At 35.9% G+C, this 21,065-nt stretch overlaps 1 protein-coding gene across 8 annotated transcripts in view; it reads right to left on the bottom strand.

Annotated features, from left to right (window-relative positions):
• The window catches only part of ZNF521 (zinc finger protein 521), a 273,454-nt gene that overhangs the window by 112,377 nt on the left and 140,012 nt on the right, over positions 1 to 21,065 (bottom strand). For 3 of the 8 annotated variants that reach the window (XM_070627502.1, XM_070627505.1, XM_070627503.1), the window contains one exon: positions 15,929 to 16,010. The exons of 2 other annotated variants lie outside the window; for them this stretch is intronic. In XM_070627502.1, the coding sequence (XP_070483603.1) occupies positions 15,929 to 16,010 (82 nt within the window). Of the gene's footprint in view, positions 1 to 15,928; positions 16,014 to 21,065 lie in introns of all 8 variants that reach the window. 3 more of the 8 variants (XM_070627500.1, XM_070627504.1, XM_070627501.1) reach the window with 1 other exon arrangement.

The raw sequence follows: 21,065 nt of genomic DNA on the forward strand, positions 1-21,065 counted from the left end.
CTACGTGGTGGTGCCAGTTGCTCAAACCTCAATTTCCTCATCTGTATAGTGGGAATAATAACAACCTCATATCACAGCTCGAAGAATAAATAATTGATATCTATTCAAGTGCTATATTTAGTGCGCTCAAGACACGTTTGCTCAAGTTGTGGTTGCTACCCAAAACAAACAAACCCCAGACCCTTTGAAATGTATGTCTTATGATTTATACTTCTACACATGATCATTTATCAATCCGCTACCAATAGGAAAAGGAATTAGGTTTGAGATAGCACCACACAACATCTTACAAACCAGTTAGCCCTGGTGGTAGTGATGTGTGTGTGTGCTTATATGTATGTGTGTGTGTGTGTGCGCTTATATGCGTGTGTGTGTGTTTTAAATTTAGGAAAATCATATTTCATGTACAGAACTGTCCTGGAATTTTGACTGTACAAGTTTGTTATTCTGAGCCATTTGATTAAATTTAACCACAGGAAACTCTTCCAAGTCCTAATGAAGCAGCAATTACATCTAAAAAGGGAGCCAAGCCAAAAAACATCCTTTTCCAATATCTCTCTTTCAAACATCAGACTCCAATATAAGCTCCATGGTTTTCATCTCACTTTTATACCATCTCTCTAAGCTGTTGGAAACATGTTAAACACAAGACAGGGAGTGGTGCACCAGTCAGTCTTTGGTGGAAAAGGTTGGCAGCAAGTACATGTCTACATAAAGGGATGTGGGCTGTGTACACACATACATACAAACACACACTTAAATAAAAAAAGAAAACTACAAAAATTTATTTTAAAGAAAGGCTACTAAAAAATTAGAAAACCATAATTACTGAGACAAAATCTGAATTAGAATTCAGAAATTAGTCTTATATTTTAAGACCTTTGAAATGAATGTACTTTAAATTTTAGTTCATAAAACAACAAGCGATGGTTCAAGATATAGATTATATAAAGCAGACTTTTAAAGAAAAGTAAAATTACCTTTTTATTTAGAAATGAAAACACTTTTTAAATTTTTTGCCTCTAAACAAACCCATAACACTTGGACCAAAGATAATAATTTTTTGCCAAAAGACACACATACTTGCATACAAACTTACTGTTTCAATAATTAAAGGAGTTCCAGTTATCTAAAACAGCCTGGACATAGAATGCAACCTTATACTATTTCCAGATTTTAACATCACATTTATCCCATGCGATGGGGCACTTCAGCATAATAATGCAAGGATCCTAGGATGCAGGAGACACAGAAATAATGTCACAAGCAATTCTTCACATTTGGTGCTCACCACATCAAGTGCAAATAGTGAACTTAAACATGAAAATGCAATTTGCTCTTTCTAAGGTATACATTTTTATCTCTCGCAAAAAAACACATTCATTTCCAGCGCCTCGAGGTAAAAAGGATGGCATCTATCACCAGAGCAGAGACTGTCTGAAGGATTTAGAAGCAATCTTTTCATAATGCTTCTTTTGGTGAGGAAGTGGAGTTATGAGTTACTCAAAATTCATAAAGATTATTAAGTTTACATCCTCACAGAAGATTCCCCACCACTGCATCTCTCAAGTATACTGTCAGCATTCCAGCCCCAAACTATTGAGAATATGTCTCTGTTTCAGGATATTCATCTATTTTGTGGCATTAGTGCTCCATTGCATAAAATAAAGGTTCTGTTTCATTCAAAAAAAAAAAAAAGAAAGAAAGAAAACAAAAAGACAAATTGCTTTCAGTGGAATAAGCCTACAATATCTATCGTGAATTACTGAATTCAGGGTACTCATTCTATCAATATTCCTTCTTGTAAGTGATTTTAACAGGTAAGTAAATTCCTATTTCAGCAAGTTTACTCCAGATTATCAGCTTCTGTGTTTGTGCCTGCTGGGCTATTTGAATGATTACTCTGTCCCCTCAAGCCCTTAGCTTTGACCCACTCAGCACCCATGGCAGTGACCCCTCATGGTCAGGAAGCTTCCTAAACAACAGTAAGCTTTCCTGCTTGATGAATTCCAGCCTTACAGCTCATCTAAACTGAGCCTATGGGCTTCATGGTTTTCTTTCTTACCCTTCGTGTAGGTCTATGGGAAGTTATGAAACATATTTTTCTCGTCCTCCCATGAGCAAGGCCAGGTTCACAATCTGACCTCAGAAACACAGCAGTCCTGCAAAGCCAGACAGCCTGATAGAACTGAGTATTAGCGCTCTCTGCCTGGCCTAACACAAACTATCACATGCAGCACGGAGCAATGTTACTTATGGGAAATGACAGGCAATGGATCCGTGGGAGAAAAATAATGGGATTTAATCACACAAAAAATATCACAGGCACACAGCTCCTTTTCAGCAAGCTGCCCACCTCAGGTGAGGTCACATTGTTCTTATGAAACTAACCACTCATAATTTATAATGGAGCTGCCTAACCAGATCTTTTGATCAGATTAAGTTATAGGATTCTGGACACACCCAGAGATTCCCATTCCCATCATGTCAATATCCCCCCAGGGAATGATTTAAATAAACACACAAAAATATCTATCTATGCATCAGAGAGATGTCTCAGATGTGTGAGGAATGATCCCAGAAACAGTGCAGGCTCATGTGAAAGACTGTCATAGACTAATTAAGGACACTGCTGCCGAAAAAGGAAGGCTGACCCTGCAGTCTTATTTACACAATTTCCAGCCAGAGGGCTGTGAAGGGGAACCCCAGTGGAGCATTTCTATCTGAAACCCAAGGGCACCTGCATTAAGGAAACTGGTGTAAATGAATCCCTTTGCTCAAAGACAGAAGAAACGAGACCAATGCTTCAGTTATCTTGATATGGAATATATGTGCCGACCCTCTTAGATTCCCACATAACGAGCCACAGCTACCTCTTATTTGTTTATTCTTATTATTATTGTTTGCACTTCACTATGCATTCAATTAGAAGGAGGACATTTTGAGGCAAGAACGATTAGCTCTTTAGACAGAAGGTAGTGATTCAAAAATTGCAAAACTTCAGCTTTCAAAAATAGCCTAAGTGACCTCTTGCAGGACTCTGACCACTCTGTAGCAAGCAGGAGGCAACCCCTGTGAAGAGCAAATTCTGGCAAAGTTCTCTCTTCACAGATGATGCACAGCTTAAGCTATAATGAGTTTTTGGGTTACAAATGCTGAACGCATTAATATTCCTTGATGATAATTATCACAGTATAAGCACCTTTCCCAATGTGAGTAGCATAAAGCAACTGAAGCAGCATTTTTACTACATTTGAAACAAGCTGGAAAATGGGATTTTCTACTCTTGTAACCCAGGGTCAACATACATCAAGCACTGCATATTAAATACACCTATATATGAACTCCATATTACTTTCCTTCCCTTCTGGTTCATGTATGCCTAAAGCTATCACCTTTATCCATTCTTTATTATGAAATTCTTGATGTGAACATACAAGTGATACACGTAATTTCAAAACAAAATGTATTTCCTCCCAATCATATGAATCCTATGTCTCTTCTTAGAAGAATACAAATCGCAAATAAGATCAGTAAGCCGTGTTTTACAGATGAGATGTGTCTCTGTGCAGTTTGAATGAATACTGTGGTCACTGGCTGCATATAAAACAGGATGAAAATTAGAATCGAGCAAACAGGATCCTAGAAAAACCAAACACATTACATACCAATCTGAACAAACTACCTGGCTTTATCTTTACACCTTCTAAACTAAGACTATTAAGCACTGAAGGGTTTAAATGTGAATTCTAACCCACCAACATGATGACAGTAATGATGTCAGCATCCTATTAACTGGCACTATGTTCACATAAGGACCCTAAAAGACAAATTTTCATTCCAGATTAAAGGAACAATTATTGTTATTTGAATAGTAACTATCAAATATTCTAAGAAGAATTGATAAAGAGGATCCATTCTGCATCATATCAGTGTGTACAAAAATATCTAATATTCAATATTTGCCATAGACCCCAAATAGACGCTGTAAGGATTTAACTTACTATACCCCAATTTGATTTGATAATATGCTCTGAATGGACTATAAATTGATTTTCCCTCATCTCTTTTTCTTCTCTTCCCTCTAATCAGTGAAAAAGAGAAAATGGCTATTATAAAGCTGATGCTGGGATGGCTTAAAACAATCACAATATAAAATCTTCCTTTTTCTTTTCGACATGCTATAATGTCATTTTAGTACTCTACGTAAATAACCTCAACAGCATTTTGACTTAACAGTGACAAAATGAAAGTCAGTTTGAACTCTTAATCCAAAGAGTGTGAATTGATTTAGGTATTTTGTAGGTGTGAATCTGCTGAATTCATTTGTACCATGTTAGCCCACACTTCATTTAGAAAATATGCCACGCTACAACTCCTTCAAGTTCTCTAACATCATTTTTACTTATGTGCTGAAAAACGTCTTCAAATCCCATTTGACTAGACGGCAGGGTTATGAGGGAACCTTTACTAAATATTTAACAGCACTATCGGCTTATTAAATACTATAATGTGAGAGCCATGAAAGCATGATATACGGTGCTCGCCTTTTTTTTTAAACTTAATGCTGGTGCTCATTCTGAACACTCTGCAAGCCCATTCATCAGTAGAACTGATGCATTTTAAAAAGTCCTCATTTACTAGTAGATAAATGTGGTTAGAGAACCTTTTTAGCGTAGAAATGACTGGGAACCTGTTTGGTTTTGCTGTGCAGAATGTGCTTTACTCTGGATAGAAAAAAAAAAAAAAACCACCTCACGAAACATTTAAAAGGCCATTTTGAAAGAATATGCAAAAGCTAAAGGAACACAGTTAGAAATAAAAAAAAAGTAGGGTGCATTTTTGTTCACAGGAATTTACATGTACCAAAACAAGGCAACAAATTCACAGGCAGCTGATAAAGTACATGTCTTCACTAAGTCCAGAGATAGCGATATATATCAGATAATGAGATTACCAAGTGAGACTGTTGCTTTTGACCATGACATTGTTGGCAGGTGACTTAATTTGCAACTATTCTTAATTGCTTTTTTTTTTTAAATAAAAATGGTTAATATAATGTTTTTGCATAAACTATAAGATATTTTTAACTAAAACAATGTTTTTTCAAAAAAAATTAATCAGAAAATGTTTAGCCTGTTCCTGTAGAAAGTAGGTATTCTCTCTGCAAAGATATCCCAATTCACAAGGAGATATACTATAGTCTAATTTAAAGAAAACTCCCTTTCCACTGGAGGCCTGCAGAGCGAGCATCTATCCTGTAAACACTGTAACAAATGGTTCTCCGTCCTCCTAGTTCTCAGTGGAGACTCTTGCTTTTGAAAACGTCTTGTGGTGACTTACTAAATTCAGGCTATTTCAATTAGTATTACTGCACATTAAAAATTAATTGCAGTACTGAGTGGATTAAGGTTTAAATTTCAATTCTACAGTATGTGCAGTAGAAATGACAGCTAAAAATCAATGCTCTTTGGCCCACAATCGGAAGTATGTATGGTCGAATAACGTGGGGCTGGCGTCACTGGCCAAGCAGTTTTAAAAGACTTGATAGTTCAATTGAAGGTGTGTCAGCTCTAATTCTAGATTTTAGTTTGAATGCTGCACAGTAGCCCAGCCTCAGAAAAAGAAAAACAGAACAACAGCTGCACTAACAATTTGGAAAAGCAAATGGACACAGGTACTCAAATTATGACAACAAAGGGATTAACAGTCACCGAAAATTCACAAGTAATTATCCCCAGGCTAAAATCTTGTTCATAATTCTGTTCAATATGAACACAGTTTCTCTGACTTAAATCTACACTATTTTTCTTAGTTATTGGGTGACAGTAGTTAGTTGGGGGCAGGAAATAGGCTATTTTGTAAAGAGACCCCGCTAATATATACAATATTCATAATGACTTTATCTATGTTTTAAGGAAACCCGAGAAGATATTGAAAATACAGATCTTTTCCTTAAATCTTTCCTTTTCCGTAATCCCACCGAAGTCCCCTTTGTAAATTATGAAACCTCTTTGGGGAGGGGAGAAATCAGTTGACCATGCTGACTATAAATTTATAACATCTACACAAAATGTTTGAAAAGAAATGGGTCGCTTTCATACACAGTAAACTTGTTCTTCTAAGAAGATGAGGAACATTACAAAATCAACAGAGTAAAGAAGCATTTATAAAGACCCACAAAGCCCCCCAGGATATCTGGGTCTGGAACTGAACGGTGATTGGTATATGCCTGAGAGAAAAAAAAAATGATGTCTGCAATGTTCCTTAAGACCCCCTCTGTGTTGCACCAGTGGCCAACAGCAAGTCCGGCAGCAAGAGAGTCAAGAAGATGGGAAGTAATAATAACAATAAAAGGAATAATCTGGTGCAAATGGACCCCAAGGTGTAGTAGTCATCCCCATGCACCAATCACCCTTCACTGCAATTTACTGATGTGGCTTCATTACAATACAGCATAGAAAGGGGTAATGTGCGAAGTGCACTATTTAAAGCTACGTGGTTTGAAGCAGGCACTGCTGGGGAGGCAAGTCAGAGTGTTCAAAAGTGAAATTACCTGGAAAAACATTAAATAGAGGTGTAACATGTATACAGCAAAGGGATAAATTCGGGAAGAAAGAGGATAAAAGGTAGTGGAGAAAACTGTTTCTTTAGTGAAATATTAAAGGCATTTCAAATTAACTTGAATTAAAACATTCTCTGAAGAGGTAACAACTTGTGGCTTTGTTAAAAGGAAAAGATAAAGAATATGATGTTTCCTGTTTGGAAAATATAAACCAGCCGTTTCCTATTCTTATTCTCCATAAAATGAACCTAAACAATATTTTTAGGTGAACTTTGACACTGCACATTCAGGTTACTATTGTCTAAAAGAGAAAACCATTAATTTTCTGATTCTTGCCTGCTGTTGAAAATCTTACTTTTCAGTCAGTGCCCAGAAGATTCTGAAGCAATGTGTTAAGAGGAAAAAAGAGATTCTTTCCTCACCAAGGATCATTGAGTATGTCATTGGTTAATTCTTGCTCTATGCTGCTCATTAGCATTACTCTCAAGTTTCTGGTTATCATATCCGAAATATTAAGACATAATAACTATGAAGGTGCAGATAATTGGATATTAACCAGAACATACTTGACTGGGCAGGAGGTAGGGCCCTGCTTAAACTAATCCTGAAATATATTAATCACCAATTAATGAAAGGGTTTCTAATGCATTTTCTATTATAGAACACCTCCAAGTACCTAAGCTTTTTCTAACAAAATGACTTGGAATAACAGGGTAGAAATAAGGAATATGGCCATCTGACGATGGCTTGAATTAATTCTTTACAGCCTGTTGTCAGGTAATCACGAAAACTATAGTTAAAGCCTTGATTATTTTTTTTACAAAGTCTGATGGGAAGAAGAGGGGACACTTTTCAATGTGTAGTGGCGTTGTTTTAAATTCCAAATTTATCCCTTTAAATGGCAGAGCCATAGCTAAATATTTCATCAGAGAGCTGTCATAACATTATGTGAGTCTTCCAGCCTAGGGAGACCTCTAGACCGCCAACCTAACAACAGATGTACTCTTAAAATATAAAACCAATTAATGGGAGCCAGAGAAGTCCAGGAAAGGCACACTTTGTACCTAGTAAACAGTAAGTAGTAAGACGTTGATGAATATATTAAGGGATAAAAACCTTGACTAAGTGGTGGTTGGAAATTAACCACCACTTCGATGGAAATAAAGTAATGCTAAGCAAAGGAAAAAGGAGGAAGAAAACAGGAAGAGGAATATAGAGAGAAGAAAGTCACATTTCTGTACAATCCATACGGCTGTGAGATTGCGTCTGATACAGCAGATATTATATTTGCTTGTAAAAGCCCCCACTAAGCTCTCTAGAAAAACTTCTGCTCATATCCACCGTTAGAGAAATTGCTACAGAAATGCCACTCATCTAAAAGAAAATAAAATTTCTAACTACGTTACTCTTACAAAGGAATTCTAATATCTTCTCATACTTAAAAGGTATAGCTCCCAGATACTCTGAAAAAGACTTACATTTTTATGTCACAGAAAATAGTGTTTGGATTAAGGCAATGTAAGCAAGGGATTGAAATGACACCATCTCTCCATTTTTGCTGGCTTTATTCACTTAATTTGATTAAAAGACTAAGAAAACTCCTATTATCTCAGAGGTTTTTGTTGTTGTTGTTCTGTTGTTTGTTGACTTTATTTTTAGTAATTCTTAGATAAGCACTCACAGCAGATGAGCTAAGATACGCAGGCAAGTAGGCCCTTTTATCAACAATTTTGCTGTAGAAATACACAAACATTTCAATGGCTCTTCATTAGCAAACAAATCAACAAGTGATATTTTAATGCATGACTTTATTCCATCTCTGTGGGGACTGTAGTTGAGAGTGTGATGTACAGTACAGAGAAAGGAATCATCAGCCACAACGTCCCAGGGCTCTCTCCATTGAGGACTTCGCAGCCTCTGCTTAAAGAGTGCATTTAATTGACTGATAGACAGTAGCTTCTTTGTTCACAGAAGACAGCGAAGTAATGGCAGCTTGAAAATCGTACCATCTACAGGGTCTCCTGAGACTAGTAACAGGGGGATATGTGTCAGGAATAAATAAATAATCTAATTATTAAGCCACTTCCTGTCAAGTTAACTCCAATTTGTTGGCTTTTGAAGGCAACAAAACGAGGCATTTTTCCTCATTATGCTTCTCTTTTTATACCAGTGGTAATCACAGGCGGATTAAAGGGTGCCTGATTGGTTTTTTTGTCAAGGAACTGAGAAGCAGCCAACAGTACAGAAAAACAGAGTTGGGGTTAGAAGAAATTTCATGCTTGTCTCCTTTCCAGCTCCCTAACAGCCCACACGGCTGCCCCATACAGAGCTGCCAGCTGTACAGCAAATGTGTACCCCTCCAACTGAGGCCTACCGGGCCACAGGCGCCATCCTGAGAGCTGTGAGATACCTTGCAATCTTGGCAGGTAGCTACTGCTGTCATAGGCATAATTCTAAAGGTGACCTATGAAACCCCATCAGCTCACCAAATGCAACAATATGAGCAGCTGAAGTTCGACACCCACTCTCCATATTGGCTCCCTTTCCTTTGTTTACTGCTATTAATGGCCCCGAAACTAGGAAATAACCTATGGAAATAGGTCATGAGAGACCTTTTCTTTTTGTGTCTGAACTGATCCTGTGGAAATAGGTCACGATGTGTATGCGTGTATGGGTGGGTGTGTGTGTATGTAGGAATCGATCTTTTTACCTATTGCTGATGACTTTCAGTGCCCTCTGTTCAAAAATGTTTTGTAAACTTCATTCAGAAACAGATACTCACATTTGATAATAAACATTTCAAACAGTGAATGAAAAACGGATACACTTGTGGCATATTCTACAGCAAGTCAGAGGTGAGGACAAAACGACAGCCAGAAGCCCCGCCACTGTGTCAGCCAGTCACATGGAATATCCATCTGGCACAGACTCTCTTCCCGGCATCTCTGTACGGAGCCTAGGAAGGAAGGCTGGCACCCAGTAATTCTGCTCCAGAGCAACAGGCTTCTGAGCCCTCTTTAAGGGCAGTGTGTTCTAAAAAGTAACAAGAAACTGCATCTTCAATCTGTCTGTGGGCTCAGTCAGAACCTTCAGTCTCACAGAAAATTAACATCACAAAAATGTCTAAGAGGCCATCTTAGGGGCTTGTAAATTAGAAACTCCACTAACTGCCTGTATTATTTACTCTTGTAAATCAAAGCTGCTAGACGCAGGTTAAAACCCAAAACAAGGATAAACACCCTGATCTGTCTTTTAATCGCTTAACACTGAAATTAAGAGACAGGCTCAAAGATTTTCTTTAAAAGTTGCTTAAGAAATAAGAATCCAAATAACCAAAATGAGCTCTTGAAAACTGAGTTTTATTCCAATAAGATGTTAAAATAAAAAAAAAAAAAAGGTCTTTTCCTTTTCTTTTTCTTTAAATTGTCTTTGTTTTTAGGAAGGCTGATCATGGAAAAGCCTTGATAAGTTCCTGTGGTCCCACTTTGCGCTCAGTAAACAGCATAGCTATGTTCTATTTATGCCTGTGTATGTCCTTTCTGAATACATCTTGAATTTTTGTTAAATTGCGCAGATAATTAAACCCTCTTCATATTTACAGGCTGCTTCATTGGTACGATGAATTCTGTTTTCAGTTACTGTCTGCAAATTCCCTCTCTGAACAATTTCATACTAAGCAATAACACTTCATTTTACATAAGTTTTATCTGATGTCCCCATACAGAGCTGCCAGCTGTACAGCAAATGTGTGGTTCTCAAACTGAGGCCTACCAGGCCACAGGCTCCATCCTGAGATCTATAAGGCACCTTGCTGTCATTGGCAAGCGTTCCCTGCTATCACTGTGACCATCGCTCCACACTGCACACAACTTAAAATCATCTGATTATTAGAATTTGTGGCCCACACTCCATTTTATCCTTTATTTAATCTATCCCCAGATCACACATTTGTTTAAATGTTTTGGCTGGTTTACAAATCATGCAGCCATCTGCACAGTAGGTGTGACACCATTTTTTAGACAAAAGTTACGTTACAAGCAAAGATAAAGTCATTTGAAATGCTTTGGTGTTTGTTATTCTGCCTGGTTCACTTGGACCAACTCTAAGAAATAAATAGAATTATCTGTGTAAATCGATGAACGTCTATGAAAAACAACACCCAGCAGAACGCCGAGCTTGCTCCATTACCTACGTTAATACCATGACAGCTGAGGAGAGATGACCTGGCCCACTTCTCATCTCTCCTGTACAGATGGCTATTAAAGAGAAAGTATCCCTTTTGTATGGTCCATGTAGAAACCCTTTATGGGCTTTTCAAATAAGCCAGCATTGCCCACATGAGGGTAGCTTTCTGTTACCATTAAACTGCCCAGATTTCATCTTTTTTAATCCAGCTCTTGATGAAATAAGCCAGCATTTCATCATATTTAACACCAAATGCTTCTTTCTTAATTCCCTGAGTTTTGCAAGCAATCAAATGAAGATGACTTAAAAAAAACTTCAATAGTCTTCTCGTTTAGAATTAACGTTAACTCCAAAGCACCTAACGACTTTGAGCTTCGCAGGATAGCGCAGGTACACACCAATACACACCCCCACATACATATGCATTGTTGTAGATTCATTTCTATTCATTTTTTTTAAAAAACAGGCAACGAAAACTGAGAGTTTAAAGGGCAACACAGCCCTTTATCTCCCTATGCAGAGATCCATATCTTTGGATATTTCCCCTTAAGACATATAAAATCCCAAACCACTATAGACCTCAAAATATTGGTTTTAGTGTATTCTAAAGCAAGAGCACTCAAGCTGAAATGTTTCAGGGGTGATACTGAATGTCACAAAACTATAATGAAGATTAGTCACATAGCACACCATCCACTAAAGAAATGGAAGGAAAAGAATGCCATTTGTGACCTTGGGTATCAAAGAAATTGCAGAACATATGAATGTCACTTGCCACGAGAACAGACAAAAATTTCACCACACTGTACAAAACTGATTTATGCATTCTTTTCGTCATGCCATCAGCAATGTATATCACGTGTAACATAACACACAGGGTACATATCTTCCCACGTGTACTGAAGAAGACTTGAATCTTTTCATGGTCTTTTAAAAATTATATCTATAGAACACTGAGTATTAGAGACCTGGATAAAAATAGTCAATATCTTTGCACCAGTGTTTTCATATTAGCTGTCATTTACGGTCCCAAATTTTAGATTTGCTTTCCTAAGAGATAAATACATTTGCTTTCCTAAAATGCTCTAAGCATCACCCTTGATCCATCTGGGACAGGTTTATCAGTGGCTATTTCTGGATTTTCCTATTTTTTTCACAAAACAGGGTGCTCTGCCACCTTAGATACAATTTTGCCATTATAACACATGAACATTACAACAGACGAAAAAATATGAAAAAATAAAATTTATTAAATAATAATTTCTAAGTTGGTTTTTAAAAATAATTCTTAGGGAATGGCTTGTACCTATTCCCTTCATATTCTCCATCCAAGAATTTTGAAAGGGAGGGCAGGAAATGACCATAGCTACATCCTGACCACTTGCCCTCCAAAGTCCATGACTGTAGCAATCAATTCCAAGGACAATGGTATTTCTCCCCTTTGATCATTTCTTTGTCAAGCTGACTGGCCTTCGATGGTGAGTGTATTACTGGTTGTCTACCACCAGCCACTCGCAATTTGCTCACTATGTTTCATGAGACAGTTGTTTGTGGCTGTTTGGAACACATTTGTCTCTTTGGGGATTTATGCGCTAGTTGCAATGCCAACCTCTGTAGTGATCGAAATTTCTTTCTAACTAAAATAGATAATTAGAGGCTGGTAATTATTGGTCAAGAATTATCAGAGTGAAAAAATTAAGCTTCTCATAAATAGTTCTTGGCAATGTCATCTCTTTATATTATCACATGCCTAACAGCCCTCTATTCAGAGCACTTACAAATTTACTTTACTGCTGTTGAGCCTCGTAATTTTATATGAGGCAATCCCTTTGCTGGGTTAAACCCATTTAAATTCTCTGGTTTCATCTCTATCTGTGCTAATCCATACCAAATAATAATAATAACAGAAACTTCAAAGAGGAAAATAACAATAAATATTTACTATACTGATAGAAAGAGCCAGGTGAATAATGAATTACAGGACATAATACACAATAGCTTCTTTCTGTATTCTCAGGTCAAAAGCCAATGTAAACTATGTGAAAGGAACAAAGGAAGACAAGAAAAATTTTCTCATCTGTGCAGGCTTTAAAAGAGGGAAATCTTTTCCCCAGGAAAGCTGTTAAAATGGTTTGTAGCTCTTTTTGTGTGTATGTGTAAAGAAGAAAAGAAACCCCTAAATAGTCACTGGTCTGATTTCTTACTGAAATTGTGTCAAAACGTGGTGGAGAGTGAGGTTGTCTTTTTTTCCTTAACAGACGTTAAGTCAAATCCCTAATGCATTTTTATTGAGTAATTATTCCTGCAACTCAGACCATGTGTCCACACCTAGCTGCAAAACGGCACTTAAGCAGAGTGTCTCCAATAGGTATCTGGTAGAAACATTGATGGTTTTCCTCTCGCAAATGTCCCTGGCCAATAGCCTAAGACCAGCACATCCAGAAAGAAGCGTGGAGGTTCTCTGACATTGAAATTGCATTAAAACACGTGTGCTACATAGCAGCAAATGCAAATGCCTTGGTTAAAGAAGGAATTTAAAGTTACACCTCATTGGGTCATCTGCAGGCCTTGTTTTCCATCAGGTGACATACTCCTTCCCCTAGACTGATTGAAATGTAAAACAAAATCTGTAAAACACTATATTCCCTCTTAACAAAAAGAGTAAGAGGCTTTTCAGATAGCCTCTAATCCCTATGCCCTGCTAAATGTCTGGTTGAGATTATTTTTTGATTAGACAAAAAACATACACAGATACACGACCTAAAAATACCTACCCTCAATGGAGGTATTTTAGCCAACAAAATAACGCTGCCTGCCTCATTTGAAAGACTAAGTATCACAGTGGGATTTTAAAAAAGGATGTCTTTGCCTTGGTGACATCCTCTCGTTACGCATTCTCTCTCTCTAGATATTAACAACACGAATGGAGTTTAAGGACTTAGATGCATGGTCAGCAGATATAACAATTAAATGGATGCTATTCATTTGTTTAAGCCTCAAGTGCAAAAGAACTACATGTTTTATTATTAAAAATAGCATGAATATTAAATAACTAGGCCCTCTGTGAAAAGGAATAGAATTTGCTTCTCCGATGGAAGGTGAATTGTTAAACGCTCAGATCCCAAGAGGAGGTGAGTGTCATATTAATCCACCATGAGGTGGAGGTGGGGAAAGCCATATAGGAGAAACACAAATGGAAAGGTACAAAGTAATTTAAAAAGAAGGACCAGAAAAAAACCAATGAATGTTATGGACAATGATACTAAAATTGCAAAGTCAAAAAGTCCTCTCATGCTTAACATTCAATTCAGAATCTAAATATGCACAAGAACATTAATATTGTAGTGAAAAATATATTCAATCTGTTCATCTGGGTCCTGGGATAAATAATAAATCCAGAAGCAAAAATAAATTGACATAGACTAAAACTATGCAAAGTTCTAAAATCCACAAAGTTTCACTAAATTTTCCATAAGCTGCAAAATTCCAAGGAATTGTTTTCATTGAAATCCATGTAAAACTGCAGCATGAAGCAGAACCATGAATGACTGCCACCAATAAACTCTACTCAAGAGATGGAAAATACTGACATTTATCATTTAGCAAGAAGAACTCATTTTTTCTAACCCATGCCCCTTCCCCCAAAAAACAGTTTTGAAAGTTTATATACAGTATACTTCTGGAATCCAAAACAGAAGGGAATTGTATTGTTTACATTCCTCTTACATGTTGCCATTATCTTCCAAACACGCAAGAAAGTTGTCAATGTTATTCCGTCACATTTAAGAATATGCTATTTAATGTCTAAGAAAATTCACTAATAATATTAGTACTTATATCTGTAAAATATAGAGATAAAGTGATCAATATTTCAGCTGTTATGTATATGTTCTAGTTCGCACAATTAAGCACTTAGTCTTTTATAAGCAATAATCCTCCTAAAGACCCATCATTTGAAAACTATAAAGCAAATCCTATTGAAAAGCTATTAATCAATTTTCCAACATGCTTTTGAATTTATCTTCATTAACATCTACAAGAGCATTAGAAGTTCTGTTATGGTGGGTTTTAATGATCACATGATAGTTGGAGCAACCTTTCCACTGAACCTTCTTAGAATGCTGCCGATTAGTGTATAATAAAACTTCTTTATCCTTGAAAGTAAGTTCAGAATCTAAAACACTGAGTTTTCTTTCCTGTCTTAGAGTTTGATAATAGGAGAGCATGAGCTTAATTAGACTCTTTTACATTATATCACAATTATTTATGGTACTGAATAATACCATAAAAGGAGTATGAAATAAAAAACTCTCATAGTAGAAAAACACAAATGAGTAACCAAAATAGTATAAAGTAATAGCAATTGTTTTACTAGTAGAAAAGATCTGCTTGATAAAGTTTAATTGGCTGGTGAAACTCTTAGTGTTATTACTAAGTGCTTATCAAATTAAAAAACATAGGAGGTAACCCCAGAGGAATTAAGGGATAATAGGACAATATGAATAAGTGAAAAAATTATCCTTTAGCTCTAGCCCTTGTGACACATGCAAAAATCCCTGAAAACATTGGCCTAGAGTGACTTTACCCAAACCGCTTTTATAAAGATCTACGTAAAATTTGGTGGGGAATAAAAAATGATTACTGAATTCTTTACGTGATCTTTATGATCATGATTATTTCCAGGCTGTTGAAACCATACATATAAAACTATTTTACGGCAATTTAAATTATTTATGTTTCCCTATCACAAAAACTCACCACTTTAGATTTTGATACAAAGATGCTTAAGCAACACACAGCAGTGCCATTACCATAATAACTTCTGAAATTAAAACCTGTCTAAAACTCTATGGAAAGCTAACATCCAGTTCATTAACCATTCCTGTTAGTTTTCAATAATGCAAAAATGATTAGAAGTTTAATTTGTTAATCACCTGTGTTTAGACTGGCAGTAGATATATAATCCTCTGCAGAAGTCTAAACTAGCCCTTGCAGAAAATAAAATGTGCTAATGCCTTATCAGGCCTAATAATAGTAATAAAAAAAATCAATCATGCCTAGGTAAACCATTAATGGTTGAACAATTAATTCATCTTTAACTCTGTTTAATTACATAGGCATTGACGTACACAAGCAGGAGAAAAATCTATCTGTAATAAGGTTTAGAGTGTCACTCACCAATCATGTGATTTGCAACATGAACCTGAATATCCCATTCATTGTAGAAAACCATCTGACACTTGATGCACTGATAGGTCTTCTTCTGAGAAAACAAGTATAAACAGAATTACTTAGACACACGCACTTTTTATTGTTTTCTTTAAAAAACCCCAACCCTACTCACAGCATTTTTTTGAGATGCTGGTCTTACATATGTTGCTAACTAAGCTGCTGTGGGCTGCCTGGGCAAGGTTCCAGGAGTTCCTTACTAAGACCTCGTGGTTTGATCCACGCTATACATTTAGTTACAGTTAGAAAAAACGAAGGCCCACAATTATGGCATATTATGTTTTTAAAGGTCCCTGAACTCAAAACAGAAATTAGTATTTACAAAAAATCTGTAACACACGGCTGAGTTTCAGAAACTGATGTCTTTGAAGATCAGGCACATTTTCGTTTTGGCCAAAATAACTGTGGTGTTGCTTCTAGACATCCCTAAGCAAAATGACCAGTAAGTTAAGACTCATGGAATCTAGCTAAGAGATTTAGAGTCTATAATTTTTAGCTGATGTCTGAAATTTAGATGATGTTTCAGAAGTTGCTAGATACTAGCATTTAAATACAAATTTTCACCTATAAAGAAATCACATTACAATGAACATCTAACACCATTTTATCACTTTATACAACAGTCCTGTGAAGCGGATAGAGCAGGATTTATTATAATTTTTGTATCATAAATAAAGAAAGTGAGACCCAGGCAAGTAAAAAGACTTGCCTGATGTCACAGTGCCCTACAGCTGGGAAGAGAAATAAGCTCTTTTGATTGTAAATGCTAGGCTCTCTGATAAAAGCAGCCTTTATGATTCCACATCTTTATTATTGTGTTCCCCATATGACTCAGTACATACTAGATGAACTCAATAAATAAGTATTGGTTATGTTTTCCAGAACACAGCTACATACGTTTCTTTATGAAACAATATTTACAATTAAAAACTATGTGGAAAACAAAATAAACCATTATGAAACAACCCATTTTGAAAATCTCCCAAACATGAGAAAATGACATTTTTAAAATCACATCAACGACATTTTGTTAAGGCACTCTCATAGAATTGTCTTTTCATCTGCAGTCACATAAAATTGTTTTATTAATGGTAGCAATAGGAACTATCAGTCTGTAAATTGCAGTTAATTTTAAAGAACTCAACAAAATCAAACTTAAGCACAAAAAATTTAGCATCCTTTCATTAGTGATTAAGATCATAAAGCCCATTAATGTGAAATTTTCTTAATTTTTGCCACTTAACGTAGTATTTGCTTCTGCAACAGAGGATAGTATTCCTTCTAAAATGCAGAAATGCAGGCATATTTCCAACGGAAGCTTTCTAAATAATCTAACGGGCTTTGTACATTAGGCATATTGTGAATTGACTATGCTGAATCTAAATATAACATGGACTTGAAAAACCCTGACAATCACCAAGGAAGATTTACTGCGCTGAGCTGTTTACAAGATGCTTTTGATGGTGACATATAGAGCAACATGTGTTGCGTAAATAACATCTATCCCTTTTTTAACAATATTTCCCTTTAGAACTAGTTAGAAAATATTTCTTACTCCCAGATGACCTACATTATATATTGTTTATTAGCATACTTCTAGCACTATTCCTGATATGTGACCTTGTTGAAAAACAAAGAAACATAAACTTAATGGCTAGTCTTTTCTCTTGTTAGCACAGTAAAACATACAATATGTCGAAAACTGTCTCCAAAAATGATGACTGATGAATATGTTGGCAGAATATACTAGGGCTTTTTTTCAGTGGTCTAATAATAAAGAATAAAATCACTTGACAAGACAAAATAATAAAATGTCTTCTTAAAGGCACTTACTACTACCTTCAAAATGAACTGACACATCTGAAGATCTAAGTATATAAGTTTTCTTTTACCATTGAAAGAAAATGCTTTTGTCATTACTGATAATTCAAATACTAATTCTACACTTAAGACAATGTCTAAACGTTACTTTCTACTCTTATTAACAACGTCATATTCTTATCTATAAGCTCCTAAATTTGGGGCTAGATGAAACAAGAGTTTAACGTGATCAAAAAATGTGCCATGATCTTAAAGTGCAGTAACTTGGACTTCACCTCACCACATATGTCACATTTCCCAAATACAAAGCAAGGATATGCAAATGAGAGGTGTTAAGGTTTGCTTTTTAAAGCCATGGTATAAAATTCATTTTTATCTTCAAGTTTTTAAAAAAGTAATTTTAAATGACCTTTGAAGCATCCCGTATTATCATTATAGACTCCTAGCAAAATATTTGAGACCCCTGCCCACCTGTACACCATCTTTAAGTAAAGTGATTATAACCTGTGAACAGTGTTGTCCTTGGGGAGCTCAGTCCCTTGGAGGTAAATGCATATCAGCTCTGTACAGCCGAGTTTATGAAGGAATTCTTCCTAATTCTAGGCCCAAGTCTGCTTTTTTTCACCCATTGGTCCTAACTCTATGCTCTGGAACTATAAAGAACAGGTTGAATTCCTTGTTTAATGTGACAACTACATTAACCCCTTTTCAGACTGCAAATAGAGGGAGGGTATAAAAAATGCTTTGGACAACTTTTACCATCCTGGTTACTTTCAACCAGGTCAATCTTTTCGCAAATAGACTCCCAAATTCAGCGCAATTCTCCAAGGGTGTCCTGACCCTTGCAGAGCATAGGAGCACCTTCACCTCCCTTAGGACCATCACTTCCATTTATATAGAAGACAACAAAAAAAAGTCAAGTGAGATCATTTCTTTTAAAAGCAGATTAAAGTAGAAACAGAACTGCCATTGTTTGGGCCCCAGGTTGGCCTTTCTCAACACTTAAAGTTGTCAATTTACTTGAAATGCTAATTTAGTACAATTTTTAAAAGAGACTTTTTTTCATTAGCCTTTTTTAATGTGCTACTTGGGAGTGGGGTTGTCATTTCCTGATTGTTCTCTTTTGTTTTCTGATACTGATAGATGTAATTATCAAGGATACAACTTTTTCCCAGCACCTCATTATTTTTGATTGATTTTGAGAACAATTTAAATGTGCCTTTTTGACATTCTTGTTTTCAGTTAGACTCTGGTTAAGGTAATCAAAGACTTTCAGCAAAGAGCATCTCATAAATTAAAAAAAACTATTAGAATCTTTAATAATGTATACTTAAAAAAAAAAAACATTATTCTGATGAACTCCACACCCTCCTCTCAATCTGTACTCCATTAGGATTTAGGCTTCACATTTAGCCTCACCAAATTAAAAAAAAAAAATTATACTTTGTAGTTATAAATTGCTTTGATTTTTTTTAAACAAAACACTGAGGATAAAAAAAAAAATCAATGAGTCCATAGTAATCATCAAAAACAGAAAAAGAAAAAATCTCAGTTGCCACCATTGGACGGGACTATTACATGTATCTCTTGTTCTGAAAATTGGTAATTAAAGGCACAGAAGCATCATGCTTCTTTAGGAGGAAGTGTAGTTCATGCCTATTTGATGAGGGAAAGCTCTTCTTCTTTGAAGGCTGACAGAAGAGATGACAGAATTAGAAATTCACCATTTTGCCATGCCAAATAAAATTGTCCAAAATAATCATTAATGGATGCTAAAACTATTAAGAGAATGTTATTCTGAGATACTCAATTTTCTACCTTTAATAACTACAAAGAGAAAGACACATCTTTACAGTGGATTCGTCTAGTGGTAGTCACTGTAACCAGACTAGTTAGCTTCATATTACTCCTAATAATGGAGCAACCTGACATTAGGTGTCTCAGTGTGACGCAATATGAAGGATAATACATCACAATAAAGCATTCTTATCTAAAATGTAGACCTGAATCTAACCAAGCCCTTAGATGAACAGTCCTGTTTTCAGGAAATATAGGGATGGAGAAACAGGTATCACTTTGAGACAAAAAAAAGCACACAAATCTAGAATATTTTTCAACACAAACCAAGAATATTTTTGGCCTGTTATCCTCAAAAAGTCAATGTCACAGGGGAAAAAAATAGTGGAGAGACTGCTCTCAGATGAGAGACTAAAAAGACAACTAATGAATGTAGTATGTGTGTAAATGTAATGTGTGAATTCTGATTTGGCAAGAAAAAAGCTATAAAATGGTTTTTGAGGAAACTGAAGAAATCAGAATATCAGCAGGTTATTAGATGATATTGAGAAATTATTACTGTTAATTTTCTTTGATGTGATCATGGTACTGTGGTTATGTGGGCAAACATCCTTTTTACTGAGAGATACATACTGAATGTTTAGGGTGAAATGGTATGACGTTTGCAATTTATTTTCAAAATATCTAAGAAAATATACATATACATATATAGTTACATATAGATAAAGCAAATATGCCTAAATGTTAACAATTATGAAATTTAGGTACATGCTTGAACATTTTCATAACAAAAAGTGGGAATAAATGGATAGGATAATCATAATATGTAGTTTTTTAACATTAAACCTAACCTGATTAACCCCATCCCCTCTGCTCATTTTATACCCGACACTTACCATACATGAAAAATAATTTGTGCTTGGTTGTTATAAGCAGCTTTGCAAACATTTTTGGGGTTTTTTTGATGATTTTTTCTGTTTGTTTATATTTTACAAATCTATTGTATAAACTCTAAGAGTCAGGAATCATAGCTTACATTCATTTCTATAATAAAGTAACAATTTCTTACAATTGTATCATGCTTTACAGTCTGTAAAGAACTTGTATGCATAAAACTCATTGCAACAAAACTATGAGAGTTGATAAAGGAGGAATTATTATCCTCATTTACAGATTAAGTGACTTGTCACAAGTCATTCAGATTGTGAATACCATAACCAAGGCTAGTATTCTACTCCGCCTACCACCCACTGGGTTTTAACACAGTTTACACTAAGACCATTTGCAAGTAACTTTACAGTTGCATTTTAGGTGCATTTTGAAAGCAGCCTTGCCTTAGAGTTGTGTAGCACTTTGTTCTTTGACAATGCCAGGGATGGTATAAGAACAGCTTACGACAGCAAAGGAACTGCTTCCAGACACCTTTGCCGAAGGCTCCCAGCCCAGACCCTTGACCAAGATCCATAGA

Source organism: Equus przewalskii, chromosome 7 (genome assembly GCF_037783145.1).
Source record: "Equus przewalskii isolate Varuska chromosome 7, EquPr2, whole genome shotgun sequence".
Classification (NCBI taxonomy): domain Eukaryota; kingdom Metazoa; phylum Chordata; class Mammalia; order Perissodactyla; family Equidae; genus Equus; species Equus przewalskii.